Raw genomic sequence first — 24,576 nt, 5'->3', positions numbered from 1 at the left:
TAAAATGGTGTTTTGAGCCATGTATACTTATTTACAAGAACATTGTCAACATAAACAACTTAAAAGTACTTTTACATATTAGAGCCATGCTTCGGCACGAATGGGCCGGCTCGACCAGAGAAATACCACGGGCTCAGAGAAAACTGGTGTGAAACAGCGCTTGCGCTGTGTTTCGCCAAGTGAGTGAGTTTTCCGGAGGGACAATTCCCTACCCGGGAAGGGTTCCCTATTCCCTTCCTTACCTCCCCTACCCTGTAACCTATTCCCACTTAAAAGGCCGGCACGGAAGTTGCTTACCATCGTGACCCGTTTGCTCGTTTGCCCCCTTTTTTCATTAAAAAAAAAACGAATATCACTAGTTAGTCTGGTCCCTCTTTTCTATTGAGGAAATGCGTTTACGCATGGGGATGCGTATGCGGCAATCTAGGGAGGGCCCGTGAATAACTACTATAAAATCCCAACGGTGATCTTGCTTTGCCGCTTTGGGCAGAGACACAACTGCAGCCTTGCCAGAAAAAGCTTCTACTGCCTGGTGCCTATTATTGAAATATTTACACAGCGAATATCTACCTTTGTAGAGGTAGCGGTAGCATTGTATAAGACACGCGAGCCCCGAAGCTTGCTGCTTGCATGTCTTTATATATGTCTTTATATGGCAAGTGATATAATATTGGCAACGTCACGTGACAAACAAAGAGAGCGGACTTAGAATCAATAAGGGGGCTAGTCTGAATTTGCTGTCTGATGACTTGTGTAATGCTGACTGCGCTTGCGCACCTTCATAACTTAATACCACTTTAAAATACCTATTACACGTTTCAATGAAGATAAAAAAATATAACTGTCAAGTAAATATTGACAACTCATGTCAACGTCAAGCTGTCAAATGTCAATTGTCAATTCAAAATTTGTCATCTGTTGTGATGGCCGCGTTATTGTGATTTCAATATTTTGATATTATAATTTTTATATTTGCTCATTTTTTGTTATAGAAACGCTTTTCTGAATGAGGACCTTTATATACTTGCCGGCAGTACCGAGTTACAAAACCACCTCCCTTATCTAGGCCAAAATATGTAAGGCGCGTAACGGATGCATCCTTTCCTACATTCCTTTTCCATACGCGACGTTCGCTTCGTGATGTTAATGCTAATCGGGACCGGCGCTTAACGAGGATGCCTTTCAAGTTGAAGCTGAAGAAGACGAGGCAGTACAATGTGGCGTCCAAGAGTCTATTCGTGATCAGCGTTGAGCTGCTAGATGGCGGGGTGGCGGACTGCACGCTGTCCGTGGACAGCACGGGGCAGGAGTGCCTGGACAACGTGTGCCAGCGGCAGGCCATCAACCAGCCCGAGTTCTTCGGGCTGCGGTACGCCAACCGTAACCAGCAGCCGCGCTGGGTGCAGCTGGACAGGCCGCTGAAGCGCCAGCTCGACAAGTACGCCTCCTCCCACCAGCTGTACCTGCGAGTGATGTACTACGTCATATCTGGGACGAGCCTCATCACTGACGAAGTGACAAGATACCACTATTTTCTCCAGCTGAAGAATGATTTGATAGAGGGAAGGATAATATGTGATTGTCAGCAGGCGGTGGTGCTGGCGTCGTACAGCCGACAGGCGGAATATGGAAATCACGATAGGGAGAGGCACACCGTTGAATACTTGAAGAATCTGCTGACTTTTCCGAAACAAATTTTGGATGGGGGCCAAATAATGGATATAAGCTCCTTGGCTGATACGGGGAGGCTGGAGTGGCTGACGGCATCTGTCATCCAACATCACATGTCGCTGCACAACATGACTCAGGTAAAAATTACTTTATATATAAATGACATCATTAAACTGTTAATGCACAGATCAACAAAATTGTGATGTAATTTATAGTTCTGTACCAATTCCATCATCCATAGGTAATAAAATACAATCCTAAACTTTTTACCCCATTAAATAAAAGCCAAAAGAATGGTATATATTGGTAGTTTATCCATGTTAATTATTCTACTATAGATACATTGTAATAAGTTCTCCATAAAAGCATTAAAATGCCATACATATTTTATTTACATACATTATAAGAGTAATTCTCCGAGGCCCCTTAAAATGTGGTCACACACTCTTTACTACTTCCCTAATAAACATACAGCATTAGGACCAAACATATGTTATTCTTATTCCTCATTTATTTAAGTATCTGATTTCAATAAAAAACATCTATAATTATTTATAGTTTTTGTTTAATGGTTAATTCATGAAGACCTAAGCGGCCGCAACCGGCCACGATAACAATAGATAAGCTATTGTGTCTCGTTATTCCATGATCAATGGGTTAATTCAATGTCGAAATCGGGGGCAAAATCGGTGTTCTCCGCGTGTCACACTCTGTTAGCTCTTACGGAAAGCTTTAATAACTTTTGTATTCTATTCATTAGCATAGAGTGTGATACATCAAAATAATCTAGATTAACTGGGCTACCCAATTCCTAAAATAATGTTATACCTTAACTTAAAAAAGTTAATAGGCATAACGTCTGTGTCACACGATTTTGCTAGTTTCACGAGCGGGTAATAAAACTGCACCTATCTTCCAAACGCGACGACTTGTGGTTACACGTTTTAGCTGCACCAACCCTCAGTGTCTTTCCAGCATCAGTACAGGGGACTCAAACCCTCGTTGCTTCAAAACAAAGAAAATATAAGATAAGATATTCCTTAAAAAATTTGTGGTCGCTGTAGTCACGTAACTTTTGCGAGCATGTTTTGAATCAAATTAAGGAATAAGGTATATGATCGAGATTACTTCCTAGTACTTTGTTTGTTTATTTACCTATTACTTTAATCATAATTCTAAAAAATGTAAAATTTTCGTAACTTTCGTGGCACAATTTTCGTGGATTTTCACCCATGAAAGTTACCTAGTGACCTACAAAAGCTACGTAGGCTGTTTTGTACACCGTTTTCCTATGTGAATTGGCTATAGTATAGTATTTCCAGCTATGGTTTTGGTACCCAGAACTAATTTTTCACTCTACAAGCTTTTTTTGAAAAACAAAACATAATTATGTGGCTTTATACATCAATCTACCTTCTGATCTTTTATATCGAATCTGCTTCTAATCTAGTGGATTTATAGTCTAAGCGATAAGTTGAGAATGGCGAAATATAGAGATAAGGGTCATAAAAATATGTGCAATAGCTCATTAGATTCGGGAAGACGTCTAGAAAAATGTATCGGAAGCGTGTATTAGCATACAAAAAATTGCAAAAGTTATAAGCAAATTAGGTTGCAAAAAAAAGGTATTATGTTTTTTGTTAAAAAACTCCGAAACTATTAACATTTAAGAAATTTAAAAAAAAAGATTCTTAAAGAAGAGGAAATTTCCATAAAAAAATCCCAACTCCCGGATTTCTATCTCTATTATTTATAATTTTAATTTAACGCTGAAAGTAAGCTTCCGCGCGACATTTTTAGTGGAAGGTGTGTGAATGTTAGATATGCCGGAGTGGAAGTGAACAGGGGGACCGACAAGGGGTGTGTACAGGGATCCATAGGCGGTCCCATCCTGTGGAACCTCTTGTTAGACCCACTGTTAAGGATGCTAGAGGAAATGGGTGTGTTTTGTCAGGCCTTCGCTGATGACATCATGCTCGTTTTTGAGGGAGACTCGGCTTTAGATGTGGAGTTAAAAGCTAACGGACGGACGGACACCTGTTATTCGAGTGTCCGATTTTTGCTAGAAATAGATATGATATTGAGCAAGAATTGGGCACATCGATGGCGGGTGAGAATCTGCCTGCCATCCTGGGGGGAAAAAAGAGAGATTTGTTTCTCTCTTTTTGTAAGAGGATAGTGTGTGTTGTGAACAAGAGAAATTCTAGTAAACTATTGTGATTGTAAGCTGTGATATTAGGGTAGTTGAATGTTGTGCCGTATTATTATTATTTTTTATTGTTTAATTTTATAGTATTTTGTAGCAATTTATTGGAAATTTTTATGTTAAAGAAATTTTAATACTAAAGAACAAATTAATGTAATAAGAAGATAGCAACAAGCCCTGACACAGTTAGGGGGATGAGAAATTAAAAAAAAAAAAAAAAGCTGTAGTCACTTCGAGATAACTTCTCTTCGATTGTTTGTGACAGTTTTTCAACGTCCTCTATGCCGTATAGAATAAATGGGGGTGGTTTATAAACTTTCTTGGTGTTGACCACTGGTTCGGTGGTGTCTACATCAGTGGTTAAGACATCAAAACGATTCTGCAATTGAATTTCCTGTGGTGGGGAGTCAGATGTTCGTCTCCTTTTTGTGTGTCTGATAGATGGAACACGTTGCCAATTAGGGTGATTGTTCGAGTCATTGCCAGGTAAAGTCTCGTCCAAGTTTATTGTTTGAGAAGGAGTTTGTTCATTTATAGAGATGCTCCTGTTTCGGCTTACGAACATGCTTTTATGAAAAGCCCGTTGCACAAGTTTGGTTTTAGGTCTATCTATTTTAGGATTTGTTGCATCTTTGCTGCTGTCTTCAGATAATAATGTCGGCGAGAGAGCAAACAATACATAGAAATTGATCAACCGAGAGGGACAGTGACACCAAAGATAACAGTATTACTGTACTATTTCATTGTGTTTAGTAACAGTACTGTGTTGAAACTGCTGGTAACTACGAATATTGAATTATTTAAATCAGGGTTTCTCAACCTTTTCTAATACAGTTCCACATGAACTATAAACAAACCTTAACTTTGGTTAAAAAAATACATTCAAATATTTACTTCCATACAAAATACTATTAAAAATTATGTCTTTATTTTAAGTGTTCATAAAATAAATTGTTTAAATATTATACTAAGTTTTGGGCTCCATGTTCTGTACTTAGTTGTTGTGGGCCAAGCCTAGCTGAAGTCACCTGACTTCAGATTAAAAAAGGTGTGAGGTATCTAGCAATTTATGACCTAGTAATACTTACTATCATCCACTTATCATCATACTTATTATCATCAAAACCAAGCCTAAAAATTTGATTAGCTAGCTAATCATCAAACTAAATATTTGCTAATACTGTTATCAGTTGATATAATCTCTTATCGCATGCCATCTCCAGACTACAGTGTGTTTCACCTTTAATTATTATCAATGAAAACAAACCTTTCTTATTACAAGGTTAAATGAAAGATGTTCATTTTTGCATTAGAAAAGCTCTAAAAAACTTGCGCCTATTTTTATGATACTAGACACAGATGTATTGTTGTACACACAAAACATAACAAAGGCTATAATTTTTTGTGTCATAATGTACAGCTCTTATGTTATATCCATTTGCACTGACAAGATGAGAACCCAATTTGGGAATACTTTCTAAAGATTATAGAGGAAATAGTTCTTGCAGTCAGTTATTGTTAGATAAAATTATAGTTTTATTTTACTTATTTAGGCACAAGCAGAAGAGGGTTTCATTACTACATGCCAACAACTTCGTGGCTACGGTCAGGAGATGTTCTCTGCTCGAGATCACCGCGACCACAGCGAAGTGACCCTCGCTATATCACTCACGGGGATCAGGGTGCTGGCTGATAATAGTGATACACCACATTACTATAGGTGAGATTGCTTTATAAAATTGATAGTTTTTATAAGAAATGTATGTGTAGATCTTTTCATGAGTATTTCTTTGCAAATTGTTGGTCAGGCTATCAAACTTAAGGCCATTAAGAAACTAACGTGAATAAATTAAATGCGAATGCTTAACGGCGAAGAAGTTAACCATAATATTATTTCTATGGCATTATTTTAGTGCTGCTACTGGAGGAAACATTTTGAATACACATTGTGATTAGCTTCTTCCTCCTCGTATTATTATACAAGACCTGAATTTGACTACACGTTAATTAAGGCAGAATTAAAAGTGTCAAACCCTCAGGCATCGCGTCTAGAAACCCGCATATTTGCCGCAATTTTTTACGCGTAAGTAATTTGCTCCTTGGGGAGATCCTGCATCGCGCTGTCGTAGATTCTTAGAACGGATATATTATGTAACAACGTCTGAAATTACGTCAGTGGGACTTCGGCCTGGCAGAGCAAGCCGAAGTCCCACCTCGCTCGGTCGGAAGATCTTCCTTTGTGGTATGTCTTCTTCTCTTTCATATACGAACCAATGAACTTTAACGATCCCTAGCTTAACCTCTAAAATTAATCCTTCAGGTGGCAGGACATAACGAACGTGATAAACCACAAGCGCACGTTCAGCATCGAGTGCGGGTCGCCCACGACGCTGCTGCTGCCGAGCCCCGACGACGGCAAGTACGTGTGGCGGATGTGCGTGCTGCAGCACACCTTCTACATGAAACACCGGCCGGCGTTGGCGCATGAGCCGCGCCCGATCTTCCAGGTGATTTGATGATTTTTTAGAGGTGCTACATAGTACATTGGTGTAAATGACGAAAGTTTGTTAGATCGAAGGTAGATTATTGCTGCGTTTTTCACTGGAGCTACGTTGCGAGGAATGTGTTTTTTAAAGGAGTGAGCACACTGAGACGGGTCGTGCCGGGGCTCATCGCAAAATCCGCCTCAATACAATTTGTATGGAAGCGGAAATCCGCTGCGCCCCGAGACAGTATGCGATACGCGCATCCGCTTCCATACAAATTGTATGGAGGCGGATTTTTGCGATGAGCCCCGGCACGACCCCTCTCAGTGTGCTCACTCCTTAAGATTTAATGGAATTCCTGCACTGAGCGAGGTCCTGGCATATGATGCGTTTCTATTCGTTGTCAAAAACACATCTTCCGTAACTCGCAGCTCTTGTAGAATCGCACCATTACGCACGCGCTGGTGTCATTTTGATTGATTACGTGACAACGCCTATCACTCACCAAAACTTCTCTTTTTCTAAAATAACGAAAGTATACTCTGCCCTTTTTTTATTACTGATTCGATTGTATAATTGCCCACGATCGGCGTCGATTGTGCACGCTATAGACAGCTATCAATTTGTAACTCTAGCTGACAGTTTATTCAAAACTCTTTCCCATCTCTACCCAAATCGCATCGCCTAAATTATAATCGTGTGTACGCCCCTCGCGTTCGTCACCTCGTCGATATTGTATCAATAAATTCCTCGCTTATCGCCGACTGAAACGAATTAGTCAATACAGTAGGTCAGCGGAGCGGCACGCGACGAGTTGTGACGTCGCATACACGCTTATAGTACTATCTGAGAAGTTGATTCCTAGGCAGATGGCGGACCTAAGTAATTTGGTCGCGTTACGTCAAACCCAGCCGACCGATCACAGCTAACAATTAACATTGAATTGACATAAGCCGACCACACGACGTAAATCCGTCAACTGCCTAGGAATCAATTTCCTCGATGATACTATCGGAGTAATTTAGTTAGATGGCGGACCTACGTAATTTAGTAGGACTATGTCAAGCTCATTCAATATAGGATACCGGGGGTTGGTAGCCCCCGACTATGACGACAATGCCTCGCAATCCCACAACATTTAAGACAAATCCTCGGAGCTTGCGCGTAGTGTAATTAATTGATTATTATGTAAATCCTGTAATTATCTATTAGGATATTATACTTAACTATTAATTCTCAGAGCCATGACGCATGGTTAAAATAGTATCTATCATGTGATTATAAATTAAGCATAATTTGGCTTAAAAATTAATCATTTCATTAAACCACATCGTTATGTCGTTATACTTAAGTAATAAATAATAATCATTAATTAATAGAACTCCCACAGTCACCTTGTCAACAGCTATGAAAGGTACTTATTGAATCAGGCAATGTTTTGCGAAAATTCATTGTCAGTTATAGGAAATTAATCATGATAGATTATTATCGAAGTTCACATGAACGATAAAAACAGCAGATAAAAGTACAGCGTTGAAATGTAATACAAAGACTCAGCCCGGGATTTATAACGTGGGAGAGCCATGCTTCGGCACGAATGGGCATGCTCGACTGGAGAAAATCAGAAAACTCACTCACCCGGCGTGAAACAGCGCAAGCGCTAGTGAGTTTACCGGAGGCCTAATCCCATACCCTATTCGGTCCGATTCTCCGAAAAATACAATACAGCGTTATTTGTGAAAAAAAAATCGGCCAAGTGCGAGTCGGACTCGCGCACGAAGGGTTCCGTACCGGTATAGAGCGAAAGTAGGCAAAAAATTGTGTTTCTTGTATTGGAGCTTCAATATTTACATTAAAATTGTATTATTATATATTAAAGTACCCATATAAATAAGAGTTTTTTGAAAATTTCAAGTGCCTAGCTGTTACCATTATTGATTACGAGCGAGAAAACCTAAAAAATCACGTTTGTTGTATGAGAGAACTCCTTAAATATTTATTTTATGCGTTTTTAGTATTCGCTGTTATAGCGGCAACAGAAATAAACAATCTGTGAAAATTTCAGAAGTCTAACTATTCTTGAGTTACAACCTGGAGACAGACGGACATCGAAGTCTCAGTAATAGGGTCCCGTTTTTTCCCTTTGGGTATGGAACCCTAAAAAAACGGTTCCTACTATATAATCAAATTAACGAAGTGGGGCAACGTCTATCATTTAATAGACAACAAGGAAGCGTTATTAAATCAAGTCCAATAAGCGAATCAAACTATGATACATTACTATAACGAGCCTAGTATGTGCTCGCGTGTCGAGCTGGTGATTTAGCGCCAATTAAATTGTATCGCCTCTACTAAGTGGAGTTTTTAGTCTGTAATTTAATGTAGCGATAACGTTGCTAGTAATGTAATTAGAGCCAGGGTACTAATTCAGCTTGCATTCATTGATTTCGTCAGTGAAGTTAGAAATAAAAACACTTAGCGACGTGTTATACTAAATCCGTACATTTTTAATTTCTTACATTCTTTTCTCAATTTATTTCTAATGCGAGTTTTCTATGTGCCCAATTGTAATTCTGACGACAGAAAATACTCTTAATAAGTACTATGCTCTGATACTAAGAATCAATTTCTTCGATGGTTGCTCCCAAACTGATGCGCATAGAAATTTTCGTAATTTTTCGGCAACGGTCGTATTTCCCGAGCGTCGTAAGACGTCGCTGCTGTTTTAAACTTAACTTTAAGAAAAAACAGCGCTTTGCAGCGACGTACAGGCGCCTGACGTTGCTTGGACGTTACCATGGTAACGCCGCGATGACTTCCCGGCACTTATTGACGGACCGGCGACAGCGGACAGCCACCGCCCACCGGCTATATGATATTTACTTCTATTTCCTTTGAACAAGGTGCAAAATGCAAGTGCATTGTTTAGGGCTCTTACGTTTCATAGATTCGGGTGTTTTCGTGATTACGACAATGAGCGAAGATTCCCATGCGCATTATTAATTTGGGAGTACTGTACATTACTTTATCGTTTGACGTGTGCAATAACTTTTGCAAACTGTTTCAGGAGCACGGCCTCTCGGAGAGCCGAGAGGAGCTGGACTCGCGGGATCTTGGAAGCAGTCGCTTCGACGTCGGGGGCGGTCGCTTAGACGCAGGGGGCGGTCACTTGGACGCAGGAGGCAGTCGCTTGGACACCGGGGGCGGTCGCCTCGAACCGCTGACGTCGGCGCACCGTGCGCGCTCCACATCCTGCCTCGAGTTGCCGCCGGCGCCCCGCCGCCCCCTGCCCCCCTCCTACCGCCCCGCCCCCGACTACGACACGGCGGTCCAGCAAAAGTACCGCCAACGCCTTCGGTACCAACAATACGGCTCGCATCCGGACGTCCGGCTTTATCCAGATTATCCGGATGTGGCAAGACACACGCTCGGGTTGGGATACGTCGGACTGCATTATGTTAATGTGTAAGTATTGTGATTGTACAACAATGTGATACACTTATAATATATCGTGACGAAAATTGGAATAAGAATTAAGAATAATTTGCTCATCATCACTTAACTCATAATATAATAATATGTATGTAACGAAATAAACAGAGGTAAAGTAGTAAAATCTATAGATAACTTATGCTTTGCGTAATATTGTGGGTTACCAAACATTTACCCAGCCATAAGTAGCAAGTAAGCAAAAAATTATTAATTTATGTCGCAGTTACAAGCCCCCGCCGCCTTACGGGCTAGCGAGCAGCTCCACTCCGGACCTGAGCAGCCCGGCGCCCCGCGCCCCCGCCTCGGGCTCCAGCCCCGACCTGGTGCGGCCCTACCTGCCGTACGTGCAGGCGGTGGGCGTGGGCGGGGGCGCCGCCGCCGCCAGGGTGCTGCCCTACACGCCCTACCAGCTCGCCGCACCGCCGCCACAGGTCTGATAGCTATTTGTAACTGTTTTACATCAAACCAAACTCCTATTGCTTTTGTTGTAATGAGAAGTTCTTATTAAAAATAGTTTATAGAGAAATATACAATCACAACAATAATAATTGAAACTAAAAACATATTGTTTTTCAGGTGTACTACCGTCGACCCGAGCCTATCTACGAGAACGTGCCGCCGTGGCGCGGGGGCCGCGAGCGCGCGCGCTCCCTCACCGCCGCCGACGACCGCCCCCGCCCTGCCCCTCACCTCACCGCCCCCACCGTTACCGCCGCCCCCTCCGTCACCGCGCTGACCACACCTGATGATACAGCGCACTATGTTAACGCACAGGTACATTATTAATATTTGTCACTCCTCTTCACTGTATCACACTCCTTGGATTTTGAAATATAATACATACTTTCATTCCCACCCCACAATTACAACTCTATACCTCCCCAATAGTACTCAGTCGTTAACTCTAGAGGTAGAGTCAGGAAACATGAATTTTGTTGTTACATTTTCCGTCCTATTTCACAGGTAATCCGCGGCGTGCGCGAGTCGAGTCTACCCAAAGAACTCAACGGCATCCCTCCCGAGCCAACGGAAGACGACGAGACGCCATACCAGAGTCTGTCAGCTAAGGTGTCGATAAGCCGGTCGGTCGACATCGGCCGGGCCGACGTTATAAGCCGGTTCGCCGACATAAGCCGATCAACCGACGTCATAAGTCGGTCGGCCGACGCGATAAGCCGGTCGGCCGACAACGTGACGTGCATTGCCGTGCCCGGTCCGGAACCCGACGGCACTATTAGTTCGGTCGGCTCGGAGCTAGAGACCAGCAAAGCGAGTAATAAGGAGAAGAAGCGACGACGCTGGGGCGTGTTCATGGGCCGCGGGTAAATCTCTATATATTTTACTGACTATGACGGATAAAGATTTTGGCAGTTCATGTACGCATGCTGATGCTTCTTTTTAAGTGATCGAAATTGTTTTTATTTAACGCTGTACTGTAGCAAATGCTAATGTATGCAAATTGCTGCTATATATGAGTTATGACGGCTCTGCTGGCCTACGAGAATACACATGATTCTGTGGTGGATGTGAAACTGCTCTGTCTTTGTAAAGCAGCGTTCGTTTTGATTTCGGACATGCTCTAAATATCCATTTAGATTTGTAATAATTTGTACAAATTATGACAGCCGCTAACGTACTTATCAGCATAATAATTCTCAAAACTAAATTTAATGCCAGTCGGTCGGGCGGCGAAGAGAAGAGCGCGACGCTGGGACGGGACCGGCCGCCCACCGCCGCGCCCCGACACCGCTGGTCGACAGGACAACACAAGCAGCCGCTGCCGCCCAGCATCACCAAAGAAACCTTGGTGAGTGTACATTACCGTGTTGTAATGTTTACATTTGAAATTATAATTTTAAAGTTATTAGCTTAAAACCATGCTAATAAAGTAAGTGCTTATAAGTGCTATTTCACATTGTAACTGCCATATTTTTGTGAATAATAATAATAATATATAATACTAGCTGTCCCGGCAAATTATTTTATTGAAGTGACTAAATAAGTAGGTATGTCACCACGGCAATGGCACGACCATCGCGGCTATCCCGTCGCACAAACAATGGTCGCCGTCAGTCTCGAGTATTAATAATTATAGGGGTTGGTGATAAAAAAGTAAAAATTTAGGGTTGTATGTATTTATAATGCCACATTATAAAAAAATAGAAACAATAAATTTAGTCCAGAAATTAAAAATACATTTTTAAGGGTGAACAACCCTTATTACTTAGAAGAGAAAAATAGATGTTGGCAAATTCTCAGACCTACTCAATATGCTCACAAAATTTCATGAGAATCGGTCAAGCCGTTTCGGAGGAGTACGGGAACGAACATTGTGACACGAGAATTTTATATATAAGATTTATTCCCAAATCACAAAACTTATAGGGTTTCTGTAACAGTATATTATGGAAAAACATAATAATTCAATTATGAAACGTTCTTATTTAATTCCAGTGCCAAATCCTCGAGCGTAAGATGTCGGACGAGCAACTTTCGTTCGCGTTTTCCCAAATCCCTCAGGCGCGGAGCCAAGCGGAGTGGGGGGCGGCCCTGTCGTCGACAGCGGGGGCGGTGGATGCGGCGTGCGGGCTCCCCGCCCACCGCCCCCTCCCGTATGAAGACAATAGAGTCCGACTTACCCCCACGCCGCAGAATCCCCATGGATATATCAACGCGTCGCATGTTACGGTGAGTTATAATGTTTAATTACTATCATTGAGGTTATTTATTCGATCGAGTATATATAATGAATTATAATATGATTAATAATAATAGATTTTGTTATGTCTAATTATTTATTATTATTGACAATTGGTAATATTTAAATAAGATATCCATACAGCACAAATTAGCCTCTTTTATAATTAACACATTTGGAATATATAATATTTTATACTTTGTTAATTTGTAAGAATAGTAATATTTCATATTATTATATTGTAGTTTATAAGCTAAACATTTGCATGCCCAGTTGGGCAAATGTGATGATACCATTGTGAAATCTACTAACATCTTTAAGTACTAACTCACATTTTGCAAATAAAGAAATTGAAATTGAAAAAAAAATTGAAATCGAGCGGGCGCGGACTACCACCTGCCCACCGCCCCCTCCCGTATGAAGACAACAGAGTCCGCCTCACTCTCACGTCGCAGAATCTTCATTACTAGATAATGCGTTGCATGTTACGATGAATTGTTATTAAGAAATTATGAAGGAGCATATATTTTAGGTTTAACTTTAATGAAACTAAACTTTTATGATATCATTTTATTGTACAGATGACTGTGGGCAGCTCGCAGCGTTTCTACGTGGTGGTGGCGGGCGCGAGTCCGGCGGCGCTGTGGGAGTGCGCGTGGCAGACCGGCGCGCGGCTGCTGGCGGTCGTCAGCCCGGACCCGCCCACATTCCTCCCCCCCTCTAACGTCACGCACCAGTACGGCCAGGTATGTGCACGCTAAAGTTACGTACTTGCACGCTTGATTTACGTACGTACTTGCCTACCGACGTACTTGCGGGCAACTTTAAAGATTACCCGTATTCCATCTCGTGAGCAATATTTAACCCATTATCATTATTTTCGAAAACATTTGCATCGTCTTAGATGTTTCTAAACCATGAGGCGAGTCACAAAATTTAATTGTTTCAATTGAGCATTGCAAGAAACTAACTGCACTAAACTAAAAGGTAAGAACTTAGGCCAGTTAGTCTCTTTTGAAAATAGACAAGGGAAGGAAGTCGATCGACGAATCGAAAACGCCTAAAAAGAGCTAGAGGTCCATGAAAACGCTGATGAAGGGAGACCAATCTCCCTGAAAAGCAGACTCGTCGATATATGTATTTTGCCCATCCTAACTTACGGAGCTCAGAGCTGGTCATTGTCGCAACGGTCCCAGCTCGGGGTTTGCCAAAGAGCGATGGAGCGCAGCATTTGGGGGTTAGACTATCGGACCGAATAAAAAACAGCACTTTTCGCTTCAAAACCGATATAGCAGATATTGGTTTTAAGGCTGCCAAGTTAAAATGGGAGTGGCCGGATCATACTAGCCGCATGCATCCTGACCGCTGGGCAAAAATCACCACAAACTGGGTACTAGACGATAGACGACGCCGCCGTGGCCGGCCTCGAAAAAGATGGCGCGATGAGCTTCATACATACGAGCCAGGTTGGCCTACGGTGGTCCTTAATCGAGAGAAGTGGAAAGCGATGGGCCTTTGCCAGTGGGACAGCATAGGCTGTTAAAAAATTTAACATGAAAACATATTCAAACACAAAATATTTTCCTCGCATTTTTTTACGTAAAGAATAATACACAAGTGTACTAATAAATAATTTGTATTATTTATGCGCATTGCACATGATTTTCTATGCGGGTTCAATTTGCTGGGCTAGTTCCTGAACCGATGATGGCATCATTGCGGACTCGACATTAGAGATAGGTGTATTAATTGGAATAAAAATATTTTTATTTTAATTTATTAATATAACTCCATCTTCTTTCTCACACAGATCTCGGTATCGTGCGGCACGTGGGCGCGCGCGGCGTGGGGCGGTTCGGTGCGGGTGCGCGCGTCTCGCGGGCGGGCGCGCACGCTGTGCGTCGTGCACTACAGCGCGTGGCCCGCCGCCAAGCCCGCGCCGCCAGACGTCGATCAGTTCCTGGGTAAATTACATTGCTGTTGTTTTTTTGTGATTTGTATGGGCAAGCGACCCCGATGAATTATTCCAAAGGTGAAAAAAATTAAACTCTTTCTGCGCTGCTACTCTCACAGCGAACTCTGTATACTCCCATACGGTGTGTATGGGAGTATACAGAGTTCGCTCGTATACAGAGTTTCGCCAAATTATTATCACTTAGCTTTGTTACACAATGTATTAAATTGCATTGTTGTTTAATGGGTTGGTAAAGCAGATATTAACTCAGTAATATCCATTTTATTACTTGAAAGTAAATATCAGCTACGGAAGAATACACAAATACCTAGCTGCTAGTTCAGTTTGGCGTATGTATATTGCAAAACATTAATTTTAATGAAGTGAATAAAGTATGTATTTGAAAAATCCATACTAATATTATAAATGCGAAAGTATCTCTGTCTGTCTGTCTGTCTGTCTGTCTGTCTGTCTGTCTTGCTTTCACGCCAAAACTACTGAACCGATTGCAATGAAATTTTGTATACAGTTATTCTAGAGTCTGAGAAAGGACATAGGCTACATTTTGATGTGGGAAAATATCTTATTTCCATGAAAATTTCGATGAAAATGAATTCGCATTGCGCGTGGCCAGCGCTCATCCCGGGAGTCCTGGTTTCGAGTCCCGCAGGCGGAACAAAAAGTTTTCAATTTTCCTGGGTCTTGGATGTGTATTAAAATAAAATTTCAAAAATCTTAAACATATTTTATGTATAATATTATAAAAAATCCAGAAATATATCGATGGAATGAACATTTTAGTTCTAATACGATTCAACAGATGGCGTTTTATTTTTTACTTTATTGTAACATAGAACTAATCATACTTATTAGTTAGTATGTTTTTGTTTATAGTTTTTAATACGTTAGAATATGATGTTTAATAATATTATAATAATATTATATATATACTAGCTGTTGCCCGCGACTTCGTCCGCGTGGACTTTAGTTTATAGCGCGCGGTGTCAACAAAATTTGTGTCAAATTTAAAAACTTTTTAAAACCCTGGTAAGTGGTACCCCTCTTAGGGCCGCGCTACACCGGAATGGCAGCGCTGAAAGTGCTCGCCACGCCGCTGCCATTCCGGTGTAGCGCGGCCCTTAATTAATCAAAATACCCAAAAACAGCTGTGCAGTGTGCACATAATCTATACTAATATTATAAATGCGAAAGTATCTCTGTCTGTCTGTCAGTCTCGCTTTCACGCCAAACGCCAAAACTACCGAACCGATTGTAATGAAATTTTGTATACAGATAGTCTAAAGCCTGAGAAAGGACATAGGCTACTTTTTTACTGGAAAAAAGGGTTGTAAGGGTCGTAAATTTGTTCGAAAAATTCATAATAGATGGCGCCGTGCGTCTTCTACATCGCGCTGACGCTTGCTCAAAAGTCTTTCTATAAGAGGTGGTATCATCTTACATTTAAGTCTCGATTTTTTTCGATTGTTATATCTATTCTACGGTATTAAATAACTCAATACTTTATCTGTGCAGGCAGTGACGTAACCTTAAGACCAAATTTCACCAACGACTGTTAAAGTTAATGATCGAATTAGTATCACGTCAGCTGTTTTGTTTTTCATATGAATGAAAGAGAAGACAGGACATTTTAACAAGCTGTTAACACTAACAGACGTTGGTGAAATTGGGGCTAAACCTATCAATGATAAATAGTTTATTGGTAAAGTTTTGTTATTTGGGGGCTAAATATGCTTTGAAATTTGGCATAAAATAAAAAGTTTAATATAAAAAATAAAGTACTTATTGTGTGCACACTACACAGCTGTATTGATTTAAGGGGTACCAGGGTTTTTTTATAAAAGCTTTTGACACCAATTTTGTTGACATCGCGCGCTATAAACTGAAGTCCACGCGGACGAAGTCGCGGGCAACAGCTAGTAATATTATATTATATGTACTTTAAAGCCCAGTCAGAGTAAACATGCAAGACATTTTTTTTTTAATTATTCTACAACTGAATTTGATGATCTCTGTGGCTGAACTGACTAGAATTATAGATTTTCTGACTAATGCTGCAAAGCGAGGAATGTCTTTTTTCCATATAAATTATTTATAGTATGTAGTATCAAAGTGGACGAAAAATTGTGTGTAGTAACACACAATTTTTCGTCCACTTTTTCCACTATATTAAGAAATTATTATAAATTTTAACATATTATTACTACACGACCGGTTTCGCAATAAATTTATTTCCAAACCAGTCGTGTAATTTTGTACAATTTATAACGAAAAGAAGAAACGAAAGTATAAATACAACTGAGTATTTTATGAACATTTTATGAACACAAGTGCCTACTTGTTGTCATTATGGATATCGAGAAAAAATTGCAAAAAATATTGTTGTATGAGAGCCCCCTTGAGCCCCTGCAGACAAATAGACGGACAGACATACATCGAAGTCTTAGTAATAGGGTCCCGTTTTTACCTAAAAAGGAGAGAAAAACCTGTTCTCAGGTGCAACGAATGTACCATACAAAATTTCATCAAAATCGGTTGAGCCGTTTTGGAGCAGTTCGCGCACAAACATTGTGACACGAGAATTTTATACAAATTTTAAAATACCTGTTCAGAATTCCTGTCGGAGTTGAGCGCGCTCCGCGTGGCGGTGGCGGCGGAGGCGGCGGGGGAGCGCGCGCCGCTCGCCGCCCGCAACCCGCCCGTGCTGTTCGTGGGCCGCTGCGGACTCGCCCTAGCGGCCGATCTGCTAACACACGTGCTGGACGCTAACCAGGTGGGTGCCGTGTGGTGTTAGATACAATATCGCGGACTTCAAGCCAGAAGGTCGTATAGAAAAAAAAGTTGTTTTTTTTTTTTTAAAGAAGAAAATAGATCTTTAGAACTAAAAATTTGCATATTGTGTCTATGAAATACTTGCTCGATTGTAAAATGATCTTTTGTAATTTAACTACATATTTCAAATCTACCAATATTGAACAGTTTACATATATTTCCTTCTTAAAAAACTACCTTTTTTTCTCATTGATTCACGTCGACTTTCGGGCTTGTGACAAGTGATATTCATTCATATCGGGCTTCAAGCCAGAATCATCTTCTTGGCAAGTGAAAAAGCGCCTATCTACATTGAGAATTATATGTATGAAAAATAGACTAGTGATATGATTTTAAATAATAATAATAAACATTTATTCAACACGTAAACACATTACACCATATTACAATAAAGATTAGGCAATTATGAATTACATGTTGTGATAGTTCATGTTACAACTTTCTAAAATAGTCTGAAACTGATCAATGATTTGTCACTGGTCACTGGATATGATCATGAACTGTTACCGACAACTTTTATACCGGTAAAAATAATAATATTAGTATGAGACCGATGTTATCTTATACAATTATAGCCTTATACCTTAATGTCCCATTCGCTTTATACTCTGTAGCCATAAATAATAAACTACTCACATTCATCCCCAGGAGCTAGACATCCCGCACACCATCACCACGCTGCACCAACAACGCGCCGGCCTCATCGACAGCGAGCAACAGTACCGCTGTCTACATCAGCTGCTGCTGCACTACCTGCGGCACTCGCGACTCATCTGAGCACAGTCGGGGACACCTGATGGATGCCTCCGGTTGGTGACACCTGATATATGCCTTCGGTTGGTGACACCCGATATATGCCCCCAGTTGACGACATCTGCCTTAGATGCCAACGGTTGTTGATACCTGCCTTGCGTGCCCCTGGTTGAATATTAGTGCCACCGGTTGGCGGTTAATGATACCTCACCTATGTGCCAACAGTTGTCGACACCAGAGTAACGCGCCCACTGGTTGTCAACACATTCTATCAATGACACACAACATCAAATTGACAGCAGCTTACCATTGGTAACACCACTAACACCCGATAACGCCAAAGGTAGTATACCTTTTCAATTTTTGATATATAAAATTAATAATATCAGTTAATTATATTTAGCTATTTCGTTTTACTACAGAAGTGGGAAACGATGAAAACCGTCAATTCTCGAAAACGATCGACGTCAACGTCGCTGTTTCTTCCTCGACAAATCCGGTGTACTAATATTTTTAGACCTTAACTCATGGGAATAAGTTTTAAAACTGGTGCACTAGTTATGTGCGGTGACTGTACGTATACGAAAAAATGTAAAGCAGACCTTTTCCACAAAAAAAAAGAAAATGACGACCTATAGGTGTGTAGAAAAATCTAAATTTTATTCAAACTAAAAGTAAAACTAAGCCCGAAAGTAAGGGTAAATGATGTGATAGAGAAAATACAAAAATATTCTCTTTAAAAGTAGTAATTTTAGGAGAATATATTGTGAGTGTTAATTTATTAACAAAAGTGTTCTAAAATCTACTAAGAAGCTATAAAATAATACTCTTGAATGAAAATATACAAAATAAAAAAAGTGTAGTATTTAAGACAAGGTGCATGCTTGATGCCTTAACTGCCATCTAAGTATTTTTGAGTCATTAATTATATATATTATTATAATATGTATTAATAGAAGTAGCTGCTAATAGTCTAGTATTTTCATACAACATAAATATACATGTAGATACTGTATGTTGAAACAGTTGAGATAAATCTTTAGATAGGTACGAATTAATTGTATAGACCGTACACAGTTTTAAGATGGCTCGGTGGAACTGGAGTTAGAATTACACTGTCTATTGGAGAATTACACTGTCTTAGGGTAAAGCCAAACGAGCGTAATCTGTGAGCTGTGAGTCGCAGAATTTCGGTCGCGTAATTTTCATTCAAACAGGACTTTTGTATGAAACTGAATGCATCAGAATTTTTGCCAGCCGAAATTCTGCGACTCACAACTCACAAATTACGCTCGTTTGGCTTAACCCTTAGCGTATATCTTCCAAATACCAACAATTGTCACCAAAAAGATCTAAGTTTGTTGAGGTCCTCTGCACTCGCTGAGGAATCTTAAGTTGCGCGCAGCCTATATACAGGGTGCAATTAAACCTTTAATGGACACAAATACAATGCGTCAGCCGCGTGTGACGTGCCCCCGCGCGTGCGCCTCATCCCGCCCTCTCATTCCCCCCGCGCCGCGAGTGACCGTTCTGCAACGATTTTAATTGGGATAAAATATGTCATTGAAAAAAAATAACACCCAATTGTTAAATGTTAAATGGACTCTCCTAGTGATACCTAAGCCCTGGAAAAAAATTGGCAGGAAGGTTTAATTGCACCCTGTACATACTACGTTTATACTACAAAACTTTGTAGTATTTGTATATTTGTGTCAGTATGAAACTGTCGTAGGGAAATTTTTGACTAGTTTGTAAGCTTACTGTGCCTTAGATGAACTCGATCTGATCTTGTGCCTTTTATTTTATATTAATTGTTAAGATGATACTACAGTATCACACAGGTTTTTATGATATTTAAAGCATATTTTGACCAACTTTTCTTCGGGAAGGCTCGAGGCGTAAAAATCAGCATGCTAGGTATAACAATAATTAAGGCGCGTTTCCACCGCAGCGCATGGAGAGACTACGCACGTGCGTGACGCTTCGCTTTGCAAGAAAAATATATATCTTGGGGAGGGGAAGAGGGGATTTCGGGAGTAGCTCGAGGGTGTCAGATTAAGTTTGCATAGGCTTTCGACATGTGTCTAGTTATAATGGTATAGAAATCAAATTTCTCACGTGGTAGGCAAATTTTTTTTTTTTAATATTGAAATGTCGTCGGATCTGTCAGATTAAGATAGGGGATGTTTAGTATACCCCAAAGAAGCTTCCATATAAAGCACTGACAATTCAAAGGTTAGGTAACATTTTAAAATATTAAAAAAATAGCTTCATATTTTCTTAACTAAGCTTAGCAGATATTTTATTTTGCTCTAAACTAAATGATTTAGTCCTTGTTGTCTAAAATATATTTATAATTTACCTAAATAAGCAATTTTCTGAATATATTTTCTTTTTCAAAACTTTAAAATGGCTGCAATTTCTGAACTCACAGCTAAAATAAAAAAACGTTCTTATTATTTATTTATCAGCTTTACCTAATGTACAAAACCTACTAGGTCTCCATGACGCTCGAGTTACAAAAATAGCACCTCTACTATATGTGACTGTGTCCACTGCAACCCACGGATACACGGAAGCTAAGAAATTGTAAACTACGTAACAACAATTGTGTACATAGTCGTGAGTAACGTGTCTGTATGGCGTGTGCTGCAGTGGAAACGTTGACCCACGTAGTCAAAGAAATAAATTCGTGCACCGCGTGACCGTGCACAGCGTGTGCCGCGGTGGCTCCGCGCCTTTAGAAACGAGAGAACTGGCAACGTCTAGCAGCAGCTCATTTTCGTTCGCCCCACCGTGCTAGTGAGCTATTTGTGATTATACTGTAGTCCTGCTGTACTAGCACTACTAGCACTGTAGTCCTGTACTAACACAGTAGTCTTCTGTTCGCGTTGTAGACGAATTGTGCTAGCCATGTAGTCCTGTGCTAGCGCTGTAGTCGACTTGTACTAGCGTGGTGCTAGTAGATGGCCAGCCGAGACCTACGGCTGGCCATCTGCTGGCTTTCTGCTAGCAGGCCAAATCTTTTGCTAGCGGCTAACTTGAGTTTTGGCGCCGGAACGTAAGGTAAGCGCATTTTGTGTTCACGGTTTTTCTTCATTCTAGTCCAAAGCAGCTCCATATTAATGTTAGCTTAGTTAATGCACAAAATTATGAAATAATTGTTGAAATAGATACACTAGATGTAGATATTATGTGCGCTCAATACGATTGCTCCTTTTGTTTTACAGTTGTTTATACAAAATTTGAGATTACTAAAGTATTATGTTATATATTAATATGTTATAATATATCCATAGTGTGTTGTGTATTGAAGGAAAGTGAAGAGTAGTGTTAGGCAATTATTAACAAACTAATAAGTTTTTACATTTTTAATATATTTATATTATAATAAGCATAACACCATCGTTTTATACAAGTTTTGATGTTTGTATGTACGGTTAGTACAAAATAATGAAACAAAAATTTGATAATACAATAATTTTAAATCAATACATTGTACAAAATTCAATTTGAAATGTTGAAAAGTCATATTATATATTTGTAAATTATTATATTTATAATGAACAGTATTAAATTGTATTATTTGTTACTAATATGTGGGAGCCATACGAATATTGTTACATTTTGCACGCCATAAAATCCAAAATACCTTGCTAGTAGTCTGCTAATATTTTAAATATTTTTTTGATATGGTTTGCATCAATGTTTCAATAATAATAAATTCAGTTGTAATCTACAAATGTATCTGGTTATTTGTATGGCCTACCTGTATTTATATCTACCGTTACATTTTAATCTGCAATGTTTTATACAGTTTTTAGGAATAATAAATGAATTTGATTTTATTTCTTTCTTTCATTGATAATAATACCTTACAAACGACACTTAACATAATGTTAGCTGCGCTATCGAGACAAAAAAGACGCCAGATTCCCGCCACACGATCGGGCTATAAGGCTGCGTTTCCACCAGAGATGTGTTGCGAGCAATGTGTTTTTGAGAACCAATAGAATCGCTTCATTGACGTGAGCTTGCCATGACCACGCTCAGCGCGGCGATGATATTGGATCTTAAAAACACATTCCTCGCAAGTCGCAACACATCTCTGGTGGAAACGCAGCCTATAAGCCGAACGCGCCCGCCGACTCGTCCATTTTCTTTTGTTAATTTTGTAGTTTTAGGGCCTGTTTCACCACTTCCTGATAAGGCTATCCACCAATTAACTTGACAGATCAAGTATGGAGAATCTGTCAAAAAAAGTTGTGAATAGCCTATTAGGCACTTTATCAGAGCCCTGGTCCACAATAAAAGATGGCCTACGATACCACGGCGTTAAAAAGTACCTGCAAAGGACGATTGGCAGTTACCTCTCGGAGCGGTCAGTGCAGTTCCCGACTCAGGAGGGTTGGGAGGAGGAAGAGGTTGACTGTGGTGTTCCGCAGGGTTCTGCTGTTGGTCCGACCTTGTGGAACATTGGATACGACCCGGTATTGCGAGGCACCTACCTCCGGGGCATAGAGTTGGTCGGCTACGCTGATGATACGACCGTCGTTTGTCGTGCCAAAACCTACCGCGAGGTGGTGATACTTGCTACGGCGGCTGTGGCGCAAGTGGTTAATCGGATTAGAGCACTCGGCCTAACGGTGGCCCTAGATAAATCCGAGGCCCTGTGTTTTCACAGGCCAAGGAATCCGCCACCACCGGATCTGGCTGTGCTTGTGAGTGGAACTACTATAAAAGTTACTCCCACACTCACCTATTTGGGACTCATCCTAGACGGTCGATGGTCCTTCAAGGAGCACTTTCGTCGGCTCTCTGACAGGGTAACCAAATCCGCAGGGGCCTTGGCATCGTTGCTCCCGAACCTCGGAGGCCCAAATTTAGCATGTCGGCGCCTGTACATGGGCGTTATCCGCTCCATGTCCATGTACGGAGCTCCGATTTGGGCTGGGAGACTGTCGGCCGTCAACAGGCTTGTACTGGGGCGGTTGCAAAGAGTGATGGCGACGCGAGCGGTGCGTGGGTATCGTACCATCTCCCGCGATGCGGCATGCCTACTCGCTGGGAGTGTCCCGTGGGACATCGACGCAGAAGCTCTTGCCGACGTTTATTGGCGTTGCGCAGCGGTTCGCGCGGAAGGCAGCAACCCCGTCCCGGACGTCATACGTCGGTGGAGAGCTGAGGCGAGCGAGAGGTCGTTAGACCTTTGGGCGGAGCGTTTGCAGGAACCGCTGGTAAGCGTCGCCCTGATAGAAGCAATCCGCCCACTATTTAAAGAGTGGGTAAAACGGAGACACGGAGCACTCTCCTTCCATCTGACACAGATGCTGACCGGGCACGGCTGCTTTGGTCGGTACCTGTGCCAGATCGCGAGGAGAGAGAGTGACACAAGGTGTCACCATTGCCTTAACGAAATGGACACGGCCGAACACACATTGTCGACCTGTCCATCTTGGACGGAACAACGCGCGGCCCTTACGGCTGCCATTGGAGTGGACCTCTCCCTGCCATCAATAATCCGGGCAATGTTGACCAGCGAGATTGCGTGGCAGGCGGTGAATGACTTTGCCCAGGATGTCATCACTGCAAAGGAGGAGGACGAGCGCAGGAGAGAACGGGAGGCGTTCGACCCCTTGAGACGGCCGAGAAGAAGACGCGCACCACGGAGTGGCCGCAGCGCCTTTTCTTAGCTAGGATACTCGGGGTGGTAGTGTGGGGACACCGCCGCCCATTACACCGAGTTCCAGAGAGAGCCGTGATGCGCATGGTGCTCCTGCACATCGCGGCCACCGTGTGGGCTTTTCTAGGCCACCTCGCGAGGCGACCTAGAAAAGCCTGCATGTTTTGATGGGTCTGACACAGACAAACGTTGGCAAAGTTGCGGTGGGTTGATCGTGCCCGTAACTTTGCCTAAGCGGTGAGGTGAGCACCATGGGGTTTTAGTGGGTAGTTCCTCGGAGAGTCCCACATACCCCGGCCGATGTCCCCAATCCGCCGCGGATGCGTAACGCATTTCCCCATGTAAAAAAAAAAAAAAAAAAAAAGGCACTTTATCAGAAAGTGGTGAAACAGGCCCTTAATAAATTATTTTTCTTTTGTGTTGATTAGTTTTATTTTTTTTGTTTTATTTTTGATTGTAAATTTAAAAATAATATATTTGTTTCGTAATCCTCTTGCGTCAGTCTGGGTAAAGCCTCAGTCTTGAAATCCGCAGGCAGCGCGGCAGGGCGGTAGCGGCGCGTTCCAATGTATAGATTTATTACTCTGGTTAACAAGTGCCATTTTCCTCAAAACCTGATCTCATGCACCGAAAATTATGATTTTGGTCTCATTCGATTCTGAATATCATCTAGAACATTCTATCAAAATTCCAGATTTCTTGTTTTGAAATAATCAGCGTTTTATGTTAACATTAAAATGGTGACTATTAACAAATTTAGAAAAGTATATTATTTAAACAAAT

The 24,576-nt window shown here is 41.2% G+C and overlaps 1 protein-coding gene and 1 long non-coding RNA gene across 3 annotated transcripts; one reads left to right on the top strand and one right to left on the bottom strand.

The window, feature by feature from the left end:
• The first annotated feature begins 920 nt into the window (after positions 1–920).
• LOC121733545 (tyrosine-protein phosphatase non-receptor type 14) lies at positions 921–19,306 on the top strand. 2 transcript variants are annotated; one of them, XR_006036574.1, is made up of 14 exons: positions 921–1,808; positions 5,431–5,597; positions 6,198–6,384; positions 9,431–9,828; positions 10,079–10,286; positions 10,432–10,629; positions 10,819–11,177; positions 11,533–11,662; positions 12,310–12,543; positions 13,135–13,299; positions 14,364–14,517; positions 17,138–17,298; positions 18,006–18,453; positions 18,533–19,306. XR_006036574.1 is itself a non-coding variant. In XM_042123830.1 (13 exons), exons 1-13 carry the CDS (start codon positions 1,176–1,178, stop codon positions 18,132–18,134), a joined length of 3,123 nt encoding a protein of 1,040 aa, XP_041979764.1. In that variant the 5' UTR covers positions 921–1,175; the 3' UTR covers positions 18,135–19,306. The 2 variants fall into 2 exon arrangements, 1 of the variants encoding a protein (XP_041979764.1); XM_042123830.1 differs by having other exon boundaries at positions 18,006–19,306.
• On the bottom strand, positions 13,009–24,481 carry LOC121733548. Its single transcript, XR_006036575.1, has 3 exons — positions 24,377–24,481; positions 15,459–15,461; positions 13,009–13,019 (listed from the first exon to the last, which is right to left on the bottom strand). It is a non-coding gene; the product is annotated as an uncharacterized LOC121733548 (long non-coding RNA).
• Positions 24,482–24,576: the final 95 nt, after the last annotated feature.

The sequence above is a fragment of the Aricia agestis genome, chromosome 14, assembly GCF_905147365.1.
Source record: "Aricia agestis chromosome 14, ilAriAges1.1, whole genome shotgun sequence".
In the NCBI taxonomy this organism is placed as follows: domain Eukaryota; kingdom Metazoa; phylum Arthropoda; class Insecta; order Lepidoptera; family Lycaenidae; genus Aricia; species Aricia agestis.
Note: the sequence above shows the minus strand (reverse complement) of the source record. Positions and strands in the feature narration are given on the sequence as shown.

What these genes read in the sequence shown, in the direction of transcription:
- LOC121733545 (XM_042123830.1), top strand. Translation starts at nt 1,176, where the DNA reads ATGCCTTTCAAGTTGAAGCTGAAGAAGACGAGGCAGTACAATGTGGCG. An exon ending in TCAACGCGTCGCATGTTACG is followed by an intron (nt 12,544 to 13,134) that starts GTGAGTTATAAT and finishes TTTATTGTACAG; the next exon opens with ATGACTGTGGGCAGCTCGCA. An exon ending in AGACGTCGATCAGTTCCTGG is followed by an intron (nt 14,518 to 17,137) that starts GTAAATTACATT and finishes ATACCTGTTCAG; the next exon opens with AATTCCTGTCGGAGTTGAGC.